This window comes from Cherax quadricarinatus, chromosome 9, assembly GCF_038502225.1.
Source record: "Cherax quadricarinatus isolate ZL_2023a chromosome 9, ASM3850222v1, whole genome shotgun sequence".
Lineage (NCBI taxonomy): Eukaryota > Metazoa > Arthropoda > Malacostraca > Decapoda > Parastacidae > Cherax > Cherax quadricarinatus.
This window is the reverse complement of record NC_091300.1, coordinates 22,849,904-22,867,403: the sequence shown is the minus strand read 5'-3', so window position 1 is coordinate 22,867,403 and position 17,500 is coordinate 22,849,904. Positions and strand designations below refer to the sequence as shown.

The 17,500-nt window shown below is 48.8% G+C and overlaps 1 protein-coding gene across 1 annotated transcript in view; it reads left to right on the top strand.

Annotated features, from left to right (window-relative positions):
• Duox (dual oxidase) overlaps positions 1 to 17,500 on the top strand; it is a 120,034-nt gene that overhangs the window by 59,924 nt on the left and 42,610 nt on the right. Inside the window, exons 9-12 of the mRNA XM_053772807.2 lie at positions 6,571 to 6,709; positions 8,126 to 8,309; positions 12,029 to 12,151; positions 12,468 to 12,669. Of these exons, the coding sequence (XP_053628782.2) occupies positions 6,571 to 6,709; positions 8,126 to 8,309; positions 12,029 to 12,151; positions 12,468 to 12,669 (648 nt within the window). The remainder of the gene's footprint in view (positions 1 to 6,570; positions 6,710 to 8,125; positions 8,310 to 12,028; positions 12,152 to 12,467; positions 12,670 to 17,500) is intronic.

Sequence of the window (17,500 nt, the reverse complement as noted above, 5' to 3'; positions counted from 1 at the left end):
ATTAACCAAATTATTTTAGTATCCCTGTAAGCGCATACAAATCTTGTTACACGAAGGACGCGTGGATAGGTGATGGTAAGAGATAAGGACACGATGGAAGAGACTCAAATGCAGTTATATGAAAGCTTTTATTGACGTTTCGAGCAAATATGGGCGAGACGTCGTCAATTAAAGATCAATGTGACTGTCATCAGAAAGGAAACGGAGTCGTTCAAAAGTCCATCAGACACGTTAGCCTCTGCAGTCTCAGTGTGAAGCATCAGTACGGAGACCACAGCTAATGCTAGAAACTCCCCAGTGTCTAGAGATTTACAACCAGACTAGTCCTGGAGCTGACTAGGATGAGAGAGAGGTTTACAACCAGGCTAGTCCTCTAGTCAACTTGGATGAAAGGTTTACAACCAGACTAGTTTCGGAGCTGACGAGGATGAGCACTGGGTAAAACTTGAAGCGAGTCTTGAGATTGTGCGAGCGAAGGGTCGTGGAAGATGTTATTACAGCCTACACAACACTTGGCAGGGTAAGGGAAAAAGTGCATATAAATATAGTTTTGAAGGATGACACAGGTGGCAAAAAGCCATGAATGAAACACTGTTGTATGAAGGGTCGACGTCCAGTATGTTGTATGAAGGGTCGACGTCCAGTATGTTGTATGAAGGGTCGACGTCCAGTATGTTGTATGAAGGGTCGACGTCCAGTATGTTGTATGAAGGGTCGACGTCCAGTATGTTGTATGAAGGGTCGACGTCCAGTATGTTGTATGAAGGGTCGACGTCCAGTATGTTGTATGAAGGGTCGACGTCCAGTATGTTGTATGAAGGGTCGACGTCCAGTATGTTGTATGAAGGGTCGACGTCCAGTATGTTGTATGAAGGGTCGACGTCCAGTATGTTGTATGAAGGGTCGACGTCCAGTATGTTGTATGAAGGGTCGACGTCCAGTATGTTGTATGAATAGTTGACAAACACGTGGATGTATTAATACAAGTTACACGAAGGTGTAACAAACACAGCAGTGTGGTTTAGTGACCGACTCTTTGTGTGGTTTAGTGACCGACTCTTTGAATGTAACGTAAACTCCATCATTTATATACCAATATACCTGATTTACTTCTTAATTCCTTGTAGTAAGTGTGTCTTATTCTTGTTTGTAGCATGTGTGTGGTTGTGAGAGCGGGTGTGGGAGCGGGTGTGGGTGTGGGAGCGGGTGTGGGTGTGGGAGCGGGTGTGGGTGTGAGAGCGGGTGTGGGTGTGAGAGCGGGTGTGGGTGTGAGAGCGGGTGTGGGTGTGAGAGCGGGTGTGGGTGTGAGAGCGGGTGTGGGTGTGAGAGCGGGTGTGGGTGTGAGAGCGGGTGTGGGTGTGAGAGCGGGTGTGGGTGTGAGAGCGGGTGTGGGTGTGAGAGCGGGTGTGGTTGTGAGAGCGGGTGTGGTTGTGAGAGCGGGTGTGGTTGTGAGAGCGGGTGTGGGTGTGAGAGCGGGTGTGGGTGTGAGAGCGGGTGTGTGTGTGAGCGGGTGTGTGTGTGAGAGAGGGTGTGGGTGCGAGCGCGGGTGTGGGTGTGAGAGCGGGTGTGGGTGTGAGAGCGGGTGTGGGTGTGAGAGCGGATGTGGGTGTGAGCGGGTGTGGGTGTGAGAGCGGGTGTGGGTGTGAGAGCGGGTGTGGGTGTGAGAGCGGGTGTGGGTGTGGGAGCGGGTGTGGGAGCGGGTGTGGGAGCGGGTGTGGGTGTGAGAGCGGGTGTGGGTGTGAGAGCGGGTGTGGGTGTGGGAGCGGGTGTGGGTGTGAGAGCGGGTGTGGGTGTGAGAGCGGGTGTGGGAGTGAGAGCGGGTGTGGGTGTGAGAGCGGGTGTGGGTGTGAGAGCGGGTGTGGGTGTGAGGGCGGGTGTGGGCGTGAGGGCGGGTGTGGGCGTGAGAGCGGGTGTGGGCGTGAGAGCAGGTGTGGGCGTGAGAGCGGGTGTGGGCGTGAGAGCAGGTGTGGGCGTGAGAGCAGGTGTGGGCGTGAGAGCAGGTGTGGGCGTGAGAGCAGGTGTGGGCGTGAGAGCAGGTGTGGGCGTGAGAGCAGGTGTGGGCGTGAGAGCAGGTGTGGGCGTGAGAGCAGGTATCGTAAAGGGTTCTTTAATGGAGATATCGTAGGTTGAAAGTAGACACACTTGTAGGATGGTAAATATATTGTCAGACTGAGATGAGGGATGGAGCCCCAGCTGCCTTGCCTGTCTACGCCTGTATGGTCTGCCGCCGAGTGAGGCCGGGACAGAGGAATGGGCCTCCTCGTGTGCATCCCGTGACGTCACACAAAGCCACAGGCCTACGAGGGGTCTCGTGTCTAAAGCACATGGATGATACTAATATGCTATGCTATATAATACAGGGAATACAGGGATCAGCAACTATGCTGACACAGGTGTGGGCGTGAGAGCAGGTGTGGGCGTGAGAGCAGGTGTGGGCGTGAGAGCAGGTGTGGGCGTGAGAGCAGGTGTGGGCGTGAGAGCAGGTGTGGGTGTGAGAGCAGGTGTGGGCGTGAGAGCAGTTGTGGGCGTGAGAGCAGGTGTGGGCGTGAGAGCAGGTGTGGGCGTGAGAGCAGGTGTGGGCGTGAGAGCAGGTGTGGGCGTGAGAGCAGGTGTGGGCGTGAGAGCAGGTGTGGGTGTAGACGTTGGTGTTGCGACATAGTTTATAAAATAAAAAAAAAAAGAAGTCTGTGGTGAAGGTTGTGTATCATTCACCTGATGACTGTAAATGTAGGTCGCAGCTCCCCCCCCCTGGCGTGTGTCTAGGGGAGGGAGGGGTCGCAGCCCCCCTGGCGTGTCTAGAGGGAGGGGTCGCAGCTCCCCTCCCTGGCGTGTCTAGGAGAGGGAGGGGTCGCAGCCCCCCCTGGCGTGTCTAGGGGAGGGAGGGGTCGCAGCCCCCCTGGCGTGTCTAGAGGGAGGGGTCTCAGCTCCCCCCCCTGGCGTGTCTAGGGGAGGGAGGGGTCGCAGCCCCCCTGGCGTGTCTAGAGGGAGGGGTCGCAGCTCCCCTCCCTGGCGTGTCTAGGAGAGGGAGGGGTCGCAGCCCCCCTGGCGTGTCTAGAGGGAGGGGTCGCAGCCCCCCCCCCTGGCGTGTGTCTAGGGGAGGGAGGGGTCGCAGCCCCCCTGGCGTGTCTAGAGGGAGGGGTCGCAGCTCCCCTCCCTGGCGTGTCTAGGAGAGGGAGGGGTCGCACCCCCCCCCTGGCGTGTCTAGGGGAGGGAGAGGTCGCAGCTCCCCTCCCTGGCGTGTGTCTAGGGGAGGGAGAGGTCGCAGCTCCCCTCCCTGGCGTGTCTAGGAGAGGGAGGGGTCGCAGCCCCCCCTGGTGTGTCTAGGGGAGGGAGAGGAAGAGAGACGAAGAGGAAGTGAGAAACTAAGAAAGGAAGGGAAAATAATTAAAGTACATTTAGGTACATCAGGTGAGTGTTGTTGGGCTCGTCATGTGACAGTGCAGGAACAAAAGCTAACAATGTTTTCCCGGCATATTACATTGCACAGGATGGCTTTCGTACTCCAGGTAGTGAAATATTAGTCTATGTTGGGAGACTTCGGTAATGTGATGCATATATCATGTAGGATATCGCTGAATATAATATCTGCGATAGCTTCAGTAGTTCGGTTTCAGCAGAGGTGGAGTGTTACTTGAAAATTGCTAAAAATGTGGCGAATTAATTAATATCATTAGGTAACACTTAACCCTTTCATCCAGCACCTAAATTCTTCGCCAGGTACTGGAGTTTCTTACATAGTACTGGAGTGCTTTCCTACGTAATATACATTGAGATTCCAGTAGGTCTGGCGTTTTGAAACACATTTTGTCCCTGGGTGCGACCCACAACAGTTAGCTAACACACGGGTACCTATTTTTGCTACTAGGCGGTCAGGGGGAGCAGAGTTGCGTGGAAACTTGCCCCTTATGTTTCTCCATGTCAGGTAATCGAACCCAGGACCTTGTGATTGTAAATCGAACGTTCTCACTGAGGTGAAAGCGTTCGACTCTCAATCACGACACGCCTGCCAAGTTTTTTTCTTTGATCAAAATTGGATATATAAACAGTGTTCTGCTACTGTATACGTATATAATAATGGCACAGAAGGAACAAAACCCAGCTGTCTCCTCGTCATATTTCATCACACAGGATGAATTTCGTAGTGTCGAAATGTTTCAGCCTGAGCTTGGAGACTTCAGTAGGACATTGAAGGGGTGGGGAGAGAGAGAGGTAGGGAGTATTAACCTTAACAGTATCTTCCGTATTATGCTGCCCAGCTAGGGCATTTCAGCACACTTCGTGTTTGTGTGGCATCCATTGTGTTTACTAATTATGTTGTATCTGAGGGGAGGGGATTCGAGCCTCTGGGTCCTGGCACCATATCTTAATTCCACCTCATCGTCCAGTTCCTTCCCCGCATCATCCTTAAACTGAAGAAGTATTTCCTAACATCCCAGAGGCTCATCTGCGTTTTCAGCTTCGCTGAGTACCCCACTATTCTTGCTTGGTTCATGTACCAGATCACTGTCAGTACCTGCTGAGTAGCTTCCCTGTTGTGGTCATGAGGAGAGATGCTATGAAACACTGACGACTAGGACGGACGGACAGACAAACTGACAGGCGCGCGCACGCGCACACACACACACACACACACACACACACACACACACACACACACACACACACACACACACACACAGTTGTCAGGAAGTGGAATAATCTGGAAAGTGATGTATTGGAGGCACGATCCTTACATCGCTTTAAGAAGAGGTATGATAATGCTCCTGGACCTGCGTGTCCTGGACCTGTAGTTCATTGATAATTTTGTTGATGGCGGCAGCTAAGCCTGTTCATCCTTCCTGTTGAAGGTGGGTGATACATAACTTACACATGTATCAACACCACCTTAATTATAATCAGTTCTTCACTGGTACATCTAATGCCACCACCACTGCTACCTGCACTACCAACACCACCATTGCCACCACCTGCAGTATCACTACCACTAACACCACTACCTGCACTGCCACAGTCTTGCTCAATAAGTTACTAATTATAAGCTTAATTATAACCTGACCTCAATTTTCTACAACACAGTACTGGAAATTCTGTTTTTTTTCTCTCGGCTACTTGCTGAACTGACGGAATCGACCACCTGGTTAAGACTGTCTGTCTGTCTGTCTGTCTGTCTGTCTGTCTGTCTGTCTCTGTCTCTCTCTCTCTCTCTCTCTCTCTCTCTCTCTCTCTCTCTCTCTCCACCTCTCTCTCTCTCTCCACCTCTCTCTCTCTCTCCACCTCTCTCACTCTCTCTCTCTCTCCACCTCTCTCACTCTCTCCACCTCTCTCTCTCCACCTCTCCCTCTCCACCTCTCCCTCTCCACCTCTCCCTCTCCACCTGGTAGTTAACTATTAATGTAACTGTAATTTTTTTTTGTATTTTAAGATAAGTATGTGATTGATCCAAGCTTGGTTGTTACTATAGTGTTACGAAGGGATCTCTTTCTGTTTTGTAACTTGTCTGCTGGCCTTGCCTGTCTGCTTGTGTTGGATCAGTGTCTACATCATCCTTGTCACCTTTACGAACACAATTTTCCTGAAATTTCTTGCTCTAGGGAACTCCAAAATCTGTAATGTTAGTGGGAGGAGGAGATATTTGTGTTAGTAGAGGCGACGTTGGAAACCTTCCTGGAAGCCTTCCAGGATGCAGCAGCTGGAATGATGGAAGTAGTCTTCAGGAGCTGCTGCAGGTGCTTTACTGCTGGTGCTGCTCCTGGAGCTGTTGCATGTTGTCTTCGGTGTCTTCTACCAGGAAAAGACGTCACAATACCTTGGCTTTAACAGTTAACAACTAACCTACAAATTTTGAACAAAACTTGAAGTTTCAGGTGGTCCTAAATTATCATCAGGTCGAGAATGATAGTATGGATAGAAAACCAGAAGTGAGGTCAAGTAAAGGTCGGCTAGGAGGCAGCCAAGGGTCAAGAGACTATATAGTTTGGTGATGAAGTAATGATTTAGTAGTGGAGTCTATTTACGGGAGTTCGGGGGTCAACGCCTCCGTGACCCTGCCCATGACCAGGACTCACGGTGGATCAGCACCTAATTGAATTGTTTGTGACTGCTGGCCACATGCAATCCAACGTAGGAACCACAGCCCGGCTGGTCAAACAATGACCTCCCCTCCCACTTCCCACTTTCCCCTGTTGTAGCTCGGGTATAGAGGAGGGTGTATTCTCTCTACCTTGGCACTTACAATGGCATCTTTCATTTAGTGGCACTTATTAGAGCTGTCTGGGTGCTGGTGGCGGCCATTGCTACTACTGCTGTGAGAGTTATTGCGGTGTACCACTACCACCAGTGCCACTTCAGTAATGGTGCCAGGTCTTTTTATTATGACACTTAACAGTTATGTTGCACTGTGTTCTTAATAATACCAGTTTCAATCAAATTAGTATTTTGATTTCTACTGTAAATCTCTTTAAAGATTGGTTGATTTTATATGTTTATTCTCATTAACTACTATATTTTTCCTGCACCGCAAGTAGTACCATAGTAGTGTGGGTATACAAGTGTATTTGTGTCCCCTGGCAGGACGTGATGAGGGAGGACACTGTGGAGGAGCTGATGCGAGGTCTAGCCTCACAACTAGCAGAGCAGGAGGACCATGTACTCTGCTCAGACGTCAGAAACAAGCTCTTCGGTCCCCTTGAGTTCTCCAGGCGCGACCTTGGTGAGTTAACACTTCCTGCTGAAAGGCTCGTCATCCAAGGGATGACTCGTCTTTCAGCAGGAGCAAACCTGATTACTGCCTCCTTACATAAGCTCGAATCATTTCAATCAAGTTCATTTTTCTTATTGTATGTCGTTCCGTCGTTCGCCTCCCTAAGCTCTGCGTAAAAATTCAGGCCAATTAACATTGTTTATACACAATTTTGAGGGTGTACTCTATCTCCTTCCTTTTCCTTACTTTCACTTTCCTCTCAGGAGCTCTGAAACCACACGTAATGTAAACAACTTGGCTGGCACTTGGTGTGCTCAACGATTTGTACACTGGGGTCTGTCTTTGCTTCTAGCCTCGCGTTAGTGGTTTGTGGCCTTTTAAGACCACTTGTATGTACTCTTGAAACTGTATAACCGAGTTTACTTTCAGCCCTTTTCTCATCCAGGTTTTTCCATTCTCCTACCCAATACTAGAAGAGGATTTCCTAACATCGCTTTGGCTCATCTGTGTCCCGCGTCCTTTTGTTCCCTCGTTCCTCACATGTCAGTATGTACCTGTCGCCCTGTCAGTTCCTCAAAATATCTTGCAAGTCATAAACGTGTCTTCTGTGGTTCTTCCTTAAATGCAGTTTTGTTACTCTTCTCATAGTATATGCCTGTCTGCTCCAGGACTAATTTTGTTAACAGCCCCTGTAATTTCTCAGTTTTCTGTACATGCTTAATCAGATGTGGGATCAACCTCGAGCCGCTTACTATGACTGACCGTTTATATGTTACATACTGTGTCCTAAAAAAATATGCTGCTTAGGTTTGCCAGACTCTCATATACTGACGTCGTAATGCTAATGTGCTTCCCTAGTCAGAGTTCTTTCCTCCCAGTCTGTGCAACTTCCAGCCCTCTCTTCACCTTCACAGAGCCGAGTGATATCGAACTCTGGAACTACCAGCTCTTTTAGTCTGGTGTTAGCTAGTGTTGGTGGTAGTGTTGAAGGTTGGCGTGTTCAAGATGTTTGCCTTTCCTTCGTCTTCCTCCAGAGTGGGTGTCAACATGCCACTTGTTACCTACGATAATATTTTCTTATTTAACTTTCTTTTGACTGTTAGGTTCTCTCTGCAATGTTGATTATAGCTATCTTGTTGCTCTTCTTGTTTCCTCACTTTTCATTCTTTCTTTTCCACTCCTCGGGTATGCTGTTCTTCCCTGGTGCTCCCTATACACGCATTACATATTTATACGATTATCTCCTCTTCCATTTCAGGAACATATTTAGGTCTTAGAGTTTGTGTTAGTGTGGTGCTTTATTATTTTTGTTTATCCCATTTTTTCTAATTTCTACATTGCTTATTTACCCAGGTTACTATCCTGTGTTTAACTTACCTGGACAGTTATCAGTTGTTTATATTAGCCTCTTGTTTGGGTGTGCAGGGGCGCTTAACATCATGCGAGGCCGTGACAATGGACTGCCAGACTACAACACCGTCAGGAAATGCTTTCACCTGGCTCCCGTCAACACCTGGGAGGAGATCAACCCGGTGCTCGCCATAGACAGCCCTCACCTAATCGAACAACTCAAGAATCTTTACCAGGATAAACTCTGGAACATTGACCTGTAAGTCATCCTGGCATGCATAGTTTTTGACCCCTCTTCTCTATATCTTTTGTACTAGTGGCCTCTACCACGTACCTCTTTCAGTTTCCTCCTTCCCTGACATGTCACTCGTCACTAGTGGTTCCCACACCCCCTAGTATCCTTTTGTCCCTGGCAGTTCTAATTTTGCCTTTCTAATTAACTTTTCGTTTTATTTTTGAATACGCTGTCAACCAGAGAGATGTGATCCCCGTAAGACGGACGTAACCAGAGCTGCAGCAGGTGAGGCCTAACCCTCACCGAGTTGATCACTTGTCTTGTATTTTGTAATGTGGAAAAATGGCCTCGGAGGATGGGGAAATGTTAAAAGTAAGATCGCACATGGATCAGCGCTGGCTCCGGTAATATTTTAAATCTTCATAAATTGTTTGACGTAAGTCATAAATAATGCTATGAGTGTTTGTGGATGATGGGATAAGCTAGTTAAATTAACACTTCGTGGAAATAAAATAAAGGAAGGCCCAGAAAGATAATTTGTGTGATATTCTTAAATGCAGCAGTAATAGACTTTTTATATATTGGTAAACTTGACAGACTTCAAAATTTAAACATGCGGCTTTTGTATGCCGTCACCATCTTAAAAAAAAAAGCCAAATAGGAAAAGTTAAAAGTCCATGGAATATACTGGATTCCATAGTTAAGAAATGTTAATAACAATGAGTGAAGAAACAGGAAATTCCTTTGAAATACGGGAGAGATGTGAAAACTACAGTGTTGATTAGAGAACAGGAAATACAACGACTGGGAAGTGGAAGATAATCAAAGTTTGATCCAAAGAAGGTGAAACCTTCTCTAGTACCAAGGCTTCCCACTCGAAGGGATAAATAGTGGTAGACAACTAGAATGAAATGTAAACTATGAACAGACAATGTCAGGCATGACGAGCATTAAATGAGTTGTCACTACATATAGGTAATTACCCTCCCTCATCCTCCCTCCGTCACTCGTTCCCTCCCTCATCCTCCCTCCGTCACTCGTTCCCTCCCTCATCCTCCCTCCGTCACTCGTTCCCTCCCTCTCTCCCCTTCCTTCACCTCCATTTCACATACACGGACAAAATGATGTTGCTTTCACCTTTTTTATAAAATGTCTTAAATACCCCGGGAGAGATCAGGTTCTTGCACGAGCCTCGATTGCAAAATGTTGCTTACTACATCAAGTAAATGTTGGATATTGCTTCATTTTGTTGCTCCTGCCTCTACATCTGTGTTCCACACCTACCTCCAACATTTACCTACCTCATCCTATGTATGATTTCACACTTCAACACAGAATAGACAATCACCATTATTCTCTAGCTGTCGTATCAGACTGGATAACACATCAATGATCGGCACCCCTCACAAGGATTGGCGCGGACTTGCCATTAGAGAATATAAAAACTAATCTGACGATCAAGAAAGCTCATCGATGAGCGAGTCAGGTTAAGGAATTTGTCTGGTAATTGGTCGAGACGGTAAAGCCAGGCTGGACCTAGCTGAGGACACACCAGTAACTGGGTCAGTCAGCCATTTTCTTGACCACCTTCAGTGAAGGGCTGCAGCCTGAGCTACACTAATACAGTGGTTATTATATTCATGGGGAATTGCTAAACTCATAGGGCCGATTTGAACGTCTTTCCGTCTATTATCTTTCCTGACAAAAATACATAGTCCCGATCTCGCTCCAGCGACTTGCATATGTTGAGGTTGCTGAAGTAGTTCCTGTGAGGACAGTGTTGACACACATGACGTGATGACAGCTGTTCATCCATGGTTGTGTGTGAGAGACGCACACACTAATGAAGACACTAACTTAGGTTGTCGCTGCCACCCGCACCTCACTCTTGCAGCCTTGAACTGCAGCAAGGCTTCGGGGGAGTCAGGCACCTTGTTGAAATAATTGTGCATCATTGACCTTCCAAGGTGAGGGAGTGGGTATCGTGGCCGGAATTTAGGGTGGTGTTGGTCTATGGAATTTAGGGAGGGGTGCGGAAGAGGTTTCTTACAAAGCTGCGGTATTTCAAGAAAGCGACTCGTGAAATCGCAAACAAACCAAGGTACAGGTGGAGTTAGAACCCATGGCAAGCGAGTCGTAAAACTCCAGGCCAGTGCGTAAGCCACTGGGCCAGTTGGCTACAATAAGATTCGTCCAACTAGCTGGGTTCTAACCCCACTCGTTCCGTGATTTGTTTCAAGAAAGTGGTTCACCGCAGGGGACAAATTATCCACTCAACTTGTAGACTTTATGGAGACCGCTCTATTGGTCTCTTGTGTTTGCTCGCTGTCACCAGTATTGTGACGTGTGTATACTGTGATTCATATTTACCTTTAACACGTGTATACACCTAGTTATTGATGAATCATGTGTTCTGAGAGTGTGTTGGCGAATATTGGGTTCAGTGAGTAGCCTGTCAGTGTTTTTTCAATGCGAGGTGCCACCTGGCCTCTCTCTACCCCTTCCATCACCTCGCCTTCCGTCCGTCCGCCTCGCTAGGCGACGCAGTTTGGTTTATCGTCTAGGACCGTCACTCCGACTCTAGTCTTAGACTAAACGGAACACCACTGGAGCTTCCGTCCGGGTGCACCACTGGAGCTTCCGTCCAGGTGCACCACTGGAGCTTCTGTCCGGGTGCACCACTGGAGCTTCCATCCTGGGAACTGGTTTGCGGGTGTTCGCTACACAACTCTGGATTTCGTCTCTTGGGCATCTACCTAACTCTAGCCTCCCGGGCACTGTCGTACCTGCTCTTGAAGTTGTAATTGGAAGGAGCTTCCCCACCTTCTTGTCGATATCATGATACTTTTTCAACTACCGAGACTAAAGAGAAACTTTCTGACATTCCCGTGGCTCGTATTCTGCTTTAACGGCTGTACTTGGGTGCATGGGGGTTGGACGTACGTGGCAATCAACTTGTACGTCCCGGAGAGGCACTACTCTGGAGGGTGGGTTGTGAGGGAGAGAGGTTAGTCGTCCAGACGGAGGGAAGCGCCGTGTTGTAAATTGTTGAACAAACCAGTTTGTTGAGGTGAACAAAGAAATGTGGAAAAACATGACCCGAGAAGACTCTATGAAGAAATCCACTGTTCCAGACAATGGAACAGAACTTCTCTAGGCTGAGGGTACTGACTGGTCACCTTAAAACTACGTCTTCGAGGGATGTGGACTGATTACGTCGTGTTTACATCTCCACTACATCTGCTGCTGCCTCTGTATTCGACTGAAGAAACCTACTGCGTAGGTGAATCGTATCGGAATAGATATCTAACTGTTGCACATATGTCTCGTCAACAGAAGTAAGGTGAAGTGAGCCGCTGGAAGGCAACTAAGGCACAGGTGAACTATAACAACAGAGGAGAACAAACTTCGATAACTGTTTTTCTTTAAACAGTTAAAAAGGATGAACATTCAGTGCCGTTGAACATTTAGGGTATGATTGTTTTGAACATCTGGACAAGAGGTTAATTAAGAGTGTTGTGCTTGTAGCTTAACTGAGTGGGGTTGGGCTGGGGGGAGGAGTGGTGGTCAGAACTTAACATCCAAATAACTCCATCTAGTAGAACAATGTCTTCCAATATAACTCTTGCTTTTTATCCCTTGCCTCTCCTCTCTACCTTTCTCATATCTCCGTCATCCCTCTCACTCTTTCCAGCATCTTGCCCTCTCTCTTCTCGTCGTCAAACTACTGGTACGTGTTTCAGGTACGTGGGAGGTATGCTGGAGACTCAGGATGGTCCCGGACCACTCTTCAGGGCCATCATCAAGGAACAATTCGTCAGACTCAGGGACGCTGACAGGTTCTGGTTCGAGAACGCTGACAACATGTAAGTTGGCCCTGGTTGGCATCTTGTTACTTGGGGAACTCGTTGTCTACGGGACACGAGTGCACTGATGAGCTCTGTAGTGGTATTCCTTGTGTTGCATTGTTCCCGCGATATTGTAGCCTTCAGTGATAGTATCGCTAAGTAAAACTCTAAACCCCTGTGAGTCATTCAAGGTAAGAAATGTAGGCTCGATTCTCCGTCCTCTAATAACGTGACAAATATAATTATTAACCTCCCTCCCCTTCCTCTCCCAACCCCTTCCTCCCCCTACACACACCGCAGCAGTTTCCTCACCAGTGTTCTCCGTGTTCCTCAGGATGTTCACTCCGGAGGAGATCGAAGAGATCCGCAAGGTGAAGCTGTGGGACATCATCGTTAACGCCTCGGCGGTGAAGCCGGACGAGATCCAGAGGAATGTGTTCTTCCATCGTGGAGACGACCCATGTCCACAGCCAGCCCAGCTTAACACCACCGAGATGGAGCCCTGCGACTACCTCCAGGGCTTCGACTACTTCCAGGTATGTCCACGCTTACTTCGTCCACGTTCAAAGATTCTAACTAACCTGAAGTATTAGTGTTTACATCTTCCAAGACACACTAAAGACAGGTTGATATTTGCTTCATCCAGATCATCGCCGTGGGAAGTACAGTGCGGGTACTGTATTTCCCACCTCCAGGACTCTAGTCCGGTTAATCGGTTTCCCCCGAATCCCTTCATAAATGTTATTTTAATCACACTCCATCACCACGTCAAATTATAAAAAGCGCTTGCTTGCCTCCACACACTGCTATTTAGCACGCCTGTACCTGGCAATGTATCTGATTTTCCTGGACTTAACTCGTGTAATTTTTCTTGTGATGTACATGCTACACTCTTCAAAGTGTGGAGGCAATAAAGTGCTTTTGTGATCTGACATGTTGTGCAATGTTTATGTTCTATTAGTTCTAAGTATTATCTTGCCTTTGTAAATTCTTAGCATTTACAAAGGCAAGATGGCATCCAGTGATGTATAACTACGTACTGGTTCTTGTGGAAATATGTTTGCTGTATGCTCAAGGTACACGGAGGTGTGAACGAGGGTGGGGTGACCCACGAGGTGTGTGTGAGGGTGGGGCTGGTGGGGTGACCCACGAGGAGTGTGTGAGGGTGGGGCTGGTGGGGTGACCCACGAGGTGTGTGTGAGGGTGGGGCTGGTGGGGTGACCCACGAGGTGTGTGTGAGGGTGGGGCTGGTGGGGTGACCCACGAGGTGTGTGTGAGGGTGGGGCTGGTGGGGTGACCCACGAGGAGTGTGTGAGGGTGGGGCTGGTGGGGTGACCCACGAGGTGTGTGTGAGGGTGGGGCTGGTGGGGTGACCCGCGAGGTGTGTGCGAGGGTGGGGCTGGTGGGGTGACCCACGAGGAGTGTGTGAGGGTGGGGCTGGTGGGGTGACCCACGAGGTGTGTGCGAGGGTGGGGCTGGTGGGGTGACCCGCGAGGTGTGTGCGAGGGTGGGGCTGGTGGGGTGACCCGCGAGGTGTGTGCGAGGGTGGGGCTGGTGGGGTGACCCGCGAGGTGTGTGCGAGGGTGGGGCTGGTGGGGTGACCCGCGAGGGGTGGGCGTGGGTGGGGCTGGTGGGGTGACCCACGAGGTGTGTGCGAGGGTGGGGCTGGTGGGGTGACCCACGAGGTGTGTGTGAGGGTGGGGCTGGTGGGGTGACCCGCGAGGTGTGTGCGAGGGTGGGGCTGGTGGGGTGACCCACGAGGTGTGTGCGAGGGTGGGGCTGGTGGGGTGACCCGCGAGGTGTGTGTGAGGGTGGGGCTGGTGGGGTGACCCACGAGGTGTGTGTGAGGGTGGGGCTGGTGGGGTGACCCACGAGGTGTGTGTGAGGGTGGGGCTGGTGGGGTGACCCACGAGGTGTGTGTGAGGGTGGGGCTGGTGGGGTGACCCACGAGGTGTGTGTGAGGGTGGGGCTGGTGGGGTGACCCACGAGGTGTGTGTGAGGGTGGGGCTGGTGGGGTGACCCACGAGGTGTGTGCGAGGGTGGGGCTGGTGGGGTGACCCGCGAGGTGTGTGTGAGGGTGGGGCTGGTGGGGTGACCCACGAGGTGTGTGCGAGGGTGGGGCTGGTGAGGACCCACGAGGAGCGAGTGAGGGTGGGACTGGTGGGGTGACCCACGAGGAGTGAGTGAGGGTGGGGCTGGTGAGGTGACCCACGAGGAGTGAGTGAGGGTGGGGCTGGTGGGGTGACCCGCGAGTGTGAGTGAGGGTGGGGCTGGTGAGGTGACCCACGAGGAGTGAGTGAGGGTGGGGCTGGTGGGGTGAGTGTTAGAGGGTATGGGGGGTGGTTGTGGTGTTGGGGACGTTCCCTCGCTGGTACATACGTACGTGTGTCACCTGGTATAATTATGCTCGTCACGGTTCACTCAGGCTATGAAAGGGAGTCTCATCCTTGACAGGCAGGCAACACAGGTGTCAAGCAACACACGCACATAGGTGTCAAGCAGGCAGCACACGCACACAGGTGTCAAACAGGCAACGCACGCACACAGGTGTCAAGCAGGCAACACACACACACTGGCAAGCAGGCAACACACACACACACACACACACACACACAACTGGCAAGCAGGCAACACACACACACACACACACACTGGCAAGTAGGCAACACACACACACACACACACACACACACACACACACACACTGGCAAGCAGCCAACACACACACACACTGGCAAGCAGGGAACACACACACACTGGCAAGCAGGCAACACACACACACACTGGCAAGCAGACAACACACACACACACTGGCAAGCAGGCAACACACACACCGGCAAGCAGGCAACACACACACTGGCAAGCAGGCAACACACACACACACACACACACACACACACACACACACACACACACACACTGGCAAGCAGGCAACACACACACACACACACACACACACACACACACTGGCAAGCAGGCAACACACACACACACACACACACTGGCAAGCAGGTAACACACACTGGCAAGCAGGCAACACACACACACTGGCAAGCAGGCAACACACACACACACAGGTCTCTGTATACTGGCAAGAACTTCGTATTCTTGGTGCTGTAGAGGTGACCTGCAGTCTAGTTGAAGCACCTGCACTTAATACACTCTCTACCTAAGAAACTTTCTGGATCTTGTCCAGGTATATGAGGGATAACGGTGGAACGTATGTATAAGGAAAATAAGTTACATATACTCTTGTGTAAGAACGTTTAGTGGCGTCTGGTGTTGTAGAGACACCATCTTTCCTGCTACTACACTCCTTAGCCGAATAGGTAAAATTGGCCAGTTACCAAGAACTCGTTAAAAATTAAGTCCTTTGGAAAAAAATTCTCTTGTACTTTTAAAGATATATATTTTTCATTTATATTAATGTAAAAATTAATTTTTTTACCAAAAGAACCTTAGAAAACTTGCCTAGCCTTATTATAACAAGCACAATTTAATTTAGCCTAATTCAACCAAACATATATTATAGATAAGTTTACAATAATTTAATAAACAAACACATTGAAATATTTTTTTTTTGTAGGTTCAGAATTATTTTTGCAAAATTATTTCATGCATAAATTTTCGCTTGCCTTATTCGGCAAGAAGAGCGTTGTTGCTTAAGCCAAAAATCGCAAGTTTTGCCTATTCGGAAGTACAGTGTCTGCACTCTGAAGGAGGGGTGTTACTGTTGCAGTTTTATAAACTGTAGTGTAAAGCACCTCTCTGGCAACACAGTGATGGAGTGAATGATGAAAGTTTTTCTTTTCTCGGGCCACCCTGCCTTGGTGGGACTCGGCCGATGTGTTAATAAAAAAAATAAAAAAATTATATGTATTTATATATTAATAAACAACTCGCTCAAATATATTTAACACAATTAACCCGCACAGAAAAAAAAATGCAGTGAGACACCGGCATAGAGGTGGTATTGCGGATTGCAGTTGACGGGCAGGAAGTAGAAGGTAGACCTATCTTATCAATCCAACTATGTCATGAATAACACAACTTACACGCACACTTATTTAAATTGCGCCAGAGTGGATAGGCCACTTACCTTTAAAACCTCACCTCCCCCTCCTCCCTCCCAAACCTTTCCCACATTCCATCCTTCCCCATCCTTCTTCCTTCCCCATCTTACCAAAACTCTAGTCAGAACCTCCCCTCAACCCGCACAGAGGAGAGAGGAACTTACGACAACGTTTCGTGTTGACTTGGACCATTTACAGAGTAAGCTTCTCTCTCCTGTGTGCAAGTTATTTGCGTATTATCCCAGTCACGGTATTGTACCTTGTTGTTCTTTAAATATATTTAACAACTGCAGTATTTTACTTAACATCGAAATTTTTAACTGAGCGGAATAATTTTCTTTATATATAAAGTAAAAACTAAAATTGCAGTGTCACTGACGTTTTCGACACTGATATTACTAGTTAAGTACTGCTGGTGAGGGCTGGCAATCTGATCAAGCAAACTGGTGTGCGTCTGCATCTCTCTAGATTTTAACCGGCGTACATGAGTATGTGATATCGTGGAGCTACCCAGGGGTACCCAGAGTGCACTAAAATTAGTAAGCAGCAAGGGTGTAGACGCCGAGAAGTACCTGCCGGTATACACTGATAACTGTTATGCTGCATACACCGAGAAGTTGTATCATTTGTATACACCGAGAAGTGTGCATCAGTTATAGACACTTGAGTTTAAACCGCCTGTCATAGCAACAAACATCTGACATTAAGGTGTGGGAATTGCTGTCTTAAACCTCGTGTAGTGGATTGGTCTTGAACGTCACCAGTGGCTACAAGTAGCACACCATAGCTCTTGAGCCTAACTAACAAGTAGCACACCATAGCTCTTGAACCTAACTAACAAGTAGCACACCATAGCTCTTGAACCTAACTAACAAGTAGCACACCATAGCTCTTGAGCCTAACAAGTAACACACCATAGCTCTTGAGCCTAACAAGTAGCACACCATAGCTCTTGAGCCTAACAAGTAGCACACCATAGCTCTTGAGCCTAACTAACAAGTAGCACACCATAGCTCTTGAGCCTAACTAACAAGTAGCACACCATAGCTCTTGAGCCTAACAAGTAGCACACCATAGCTCTTGAGCCTAACTAACAAGTAGCACACCATAGCTCTTGAACCTAACTAACAAGTAGCACACCATAGCTCTTGAGCCTAACAAGTAGCACACCATAGCTCTTGAGCCTAACAAGTAACACACCATAGCTCTTGAGCCTAACTAACAAGTAGCACACCATAGCTCTTGAACCTAACAAGTAGCACACCATAGCTCTTGAACCTAACTAACAAGTAGC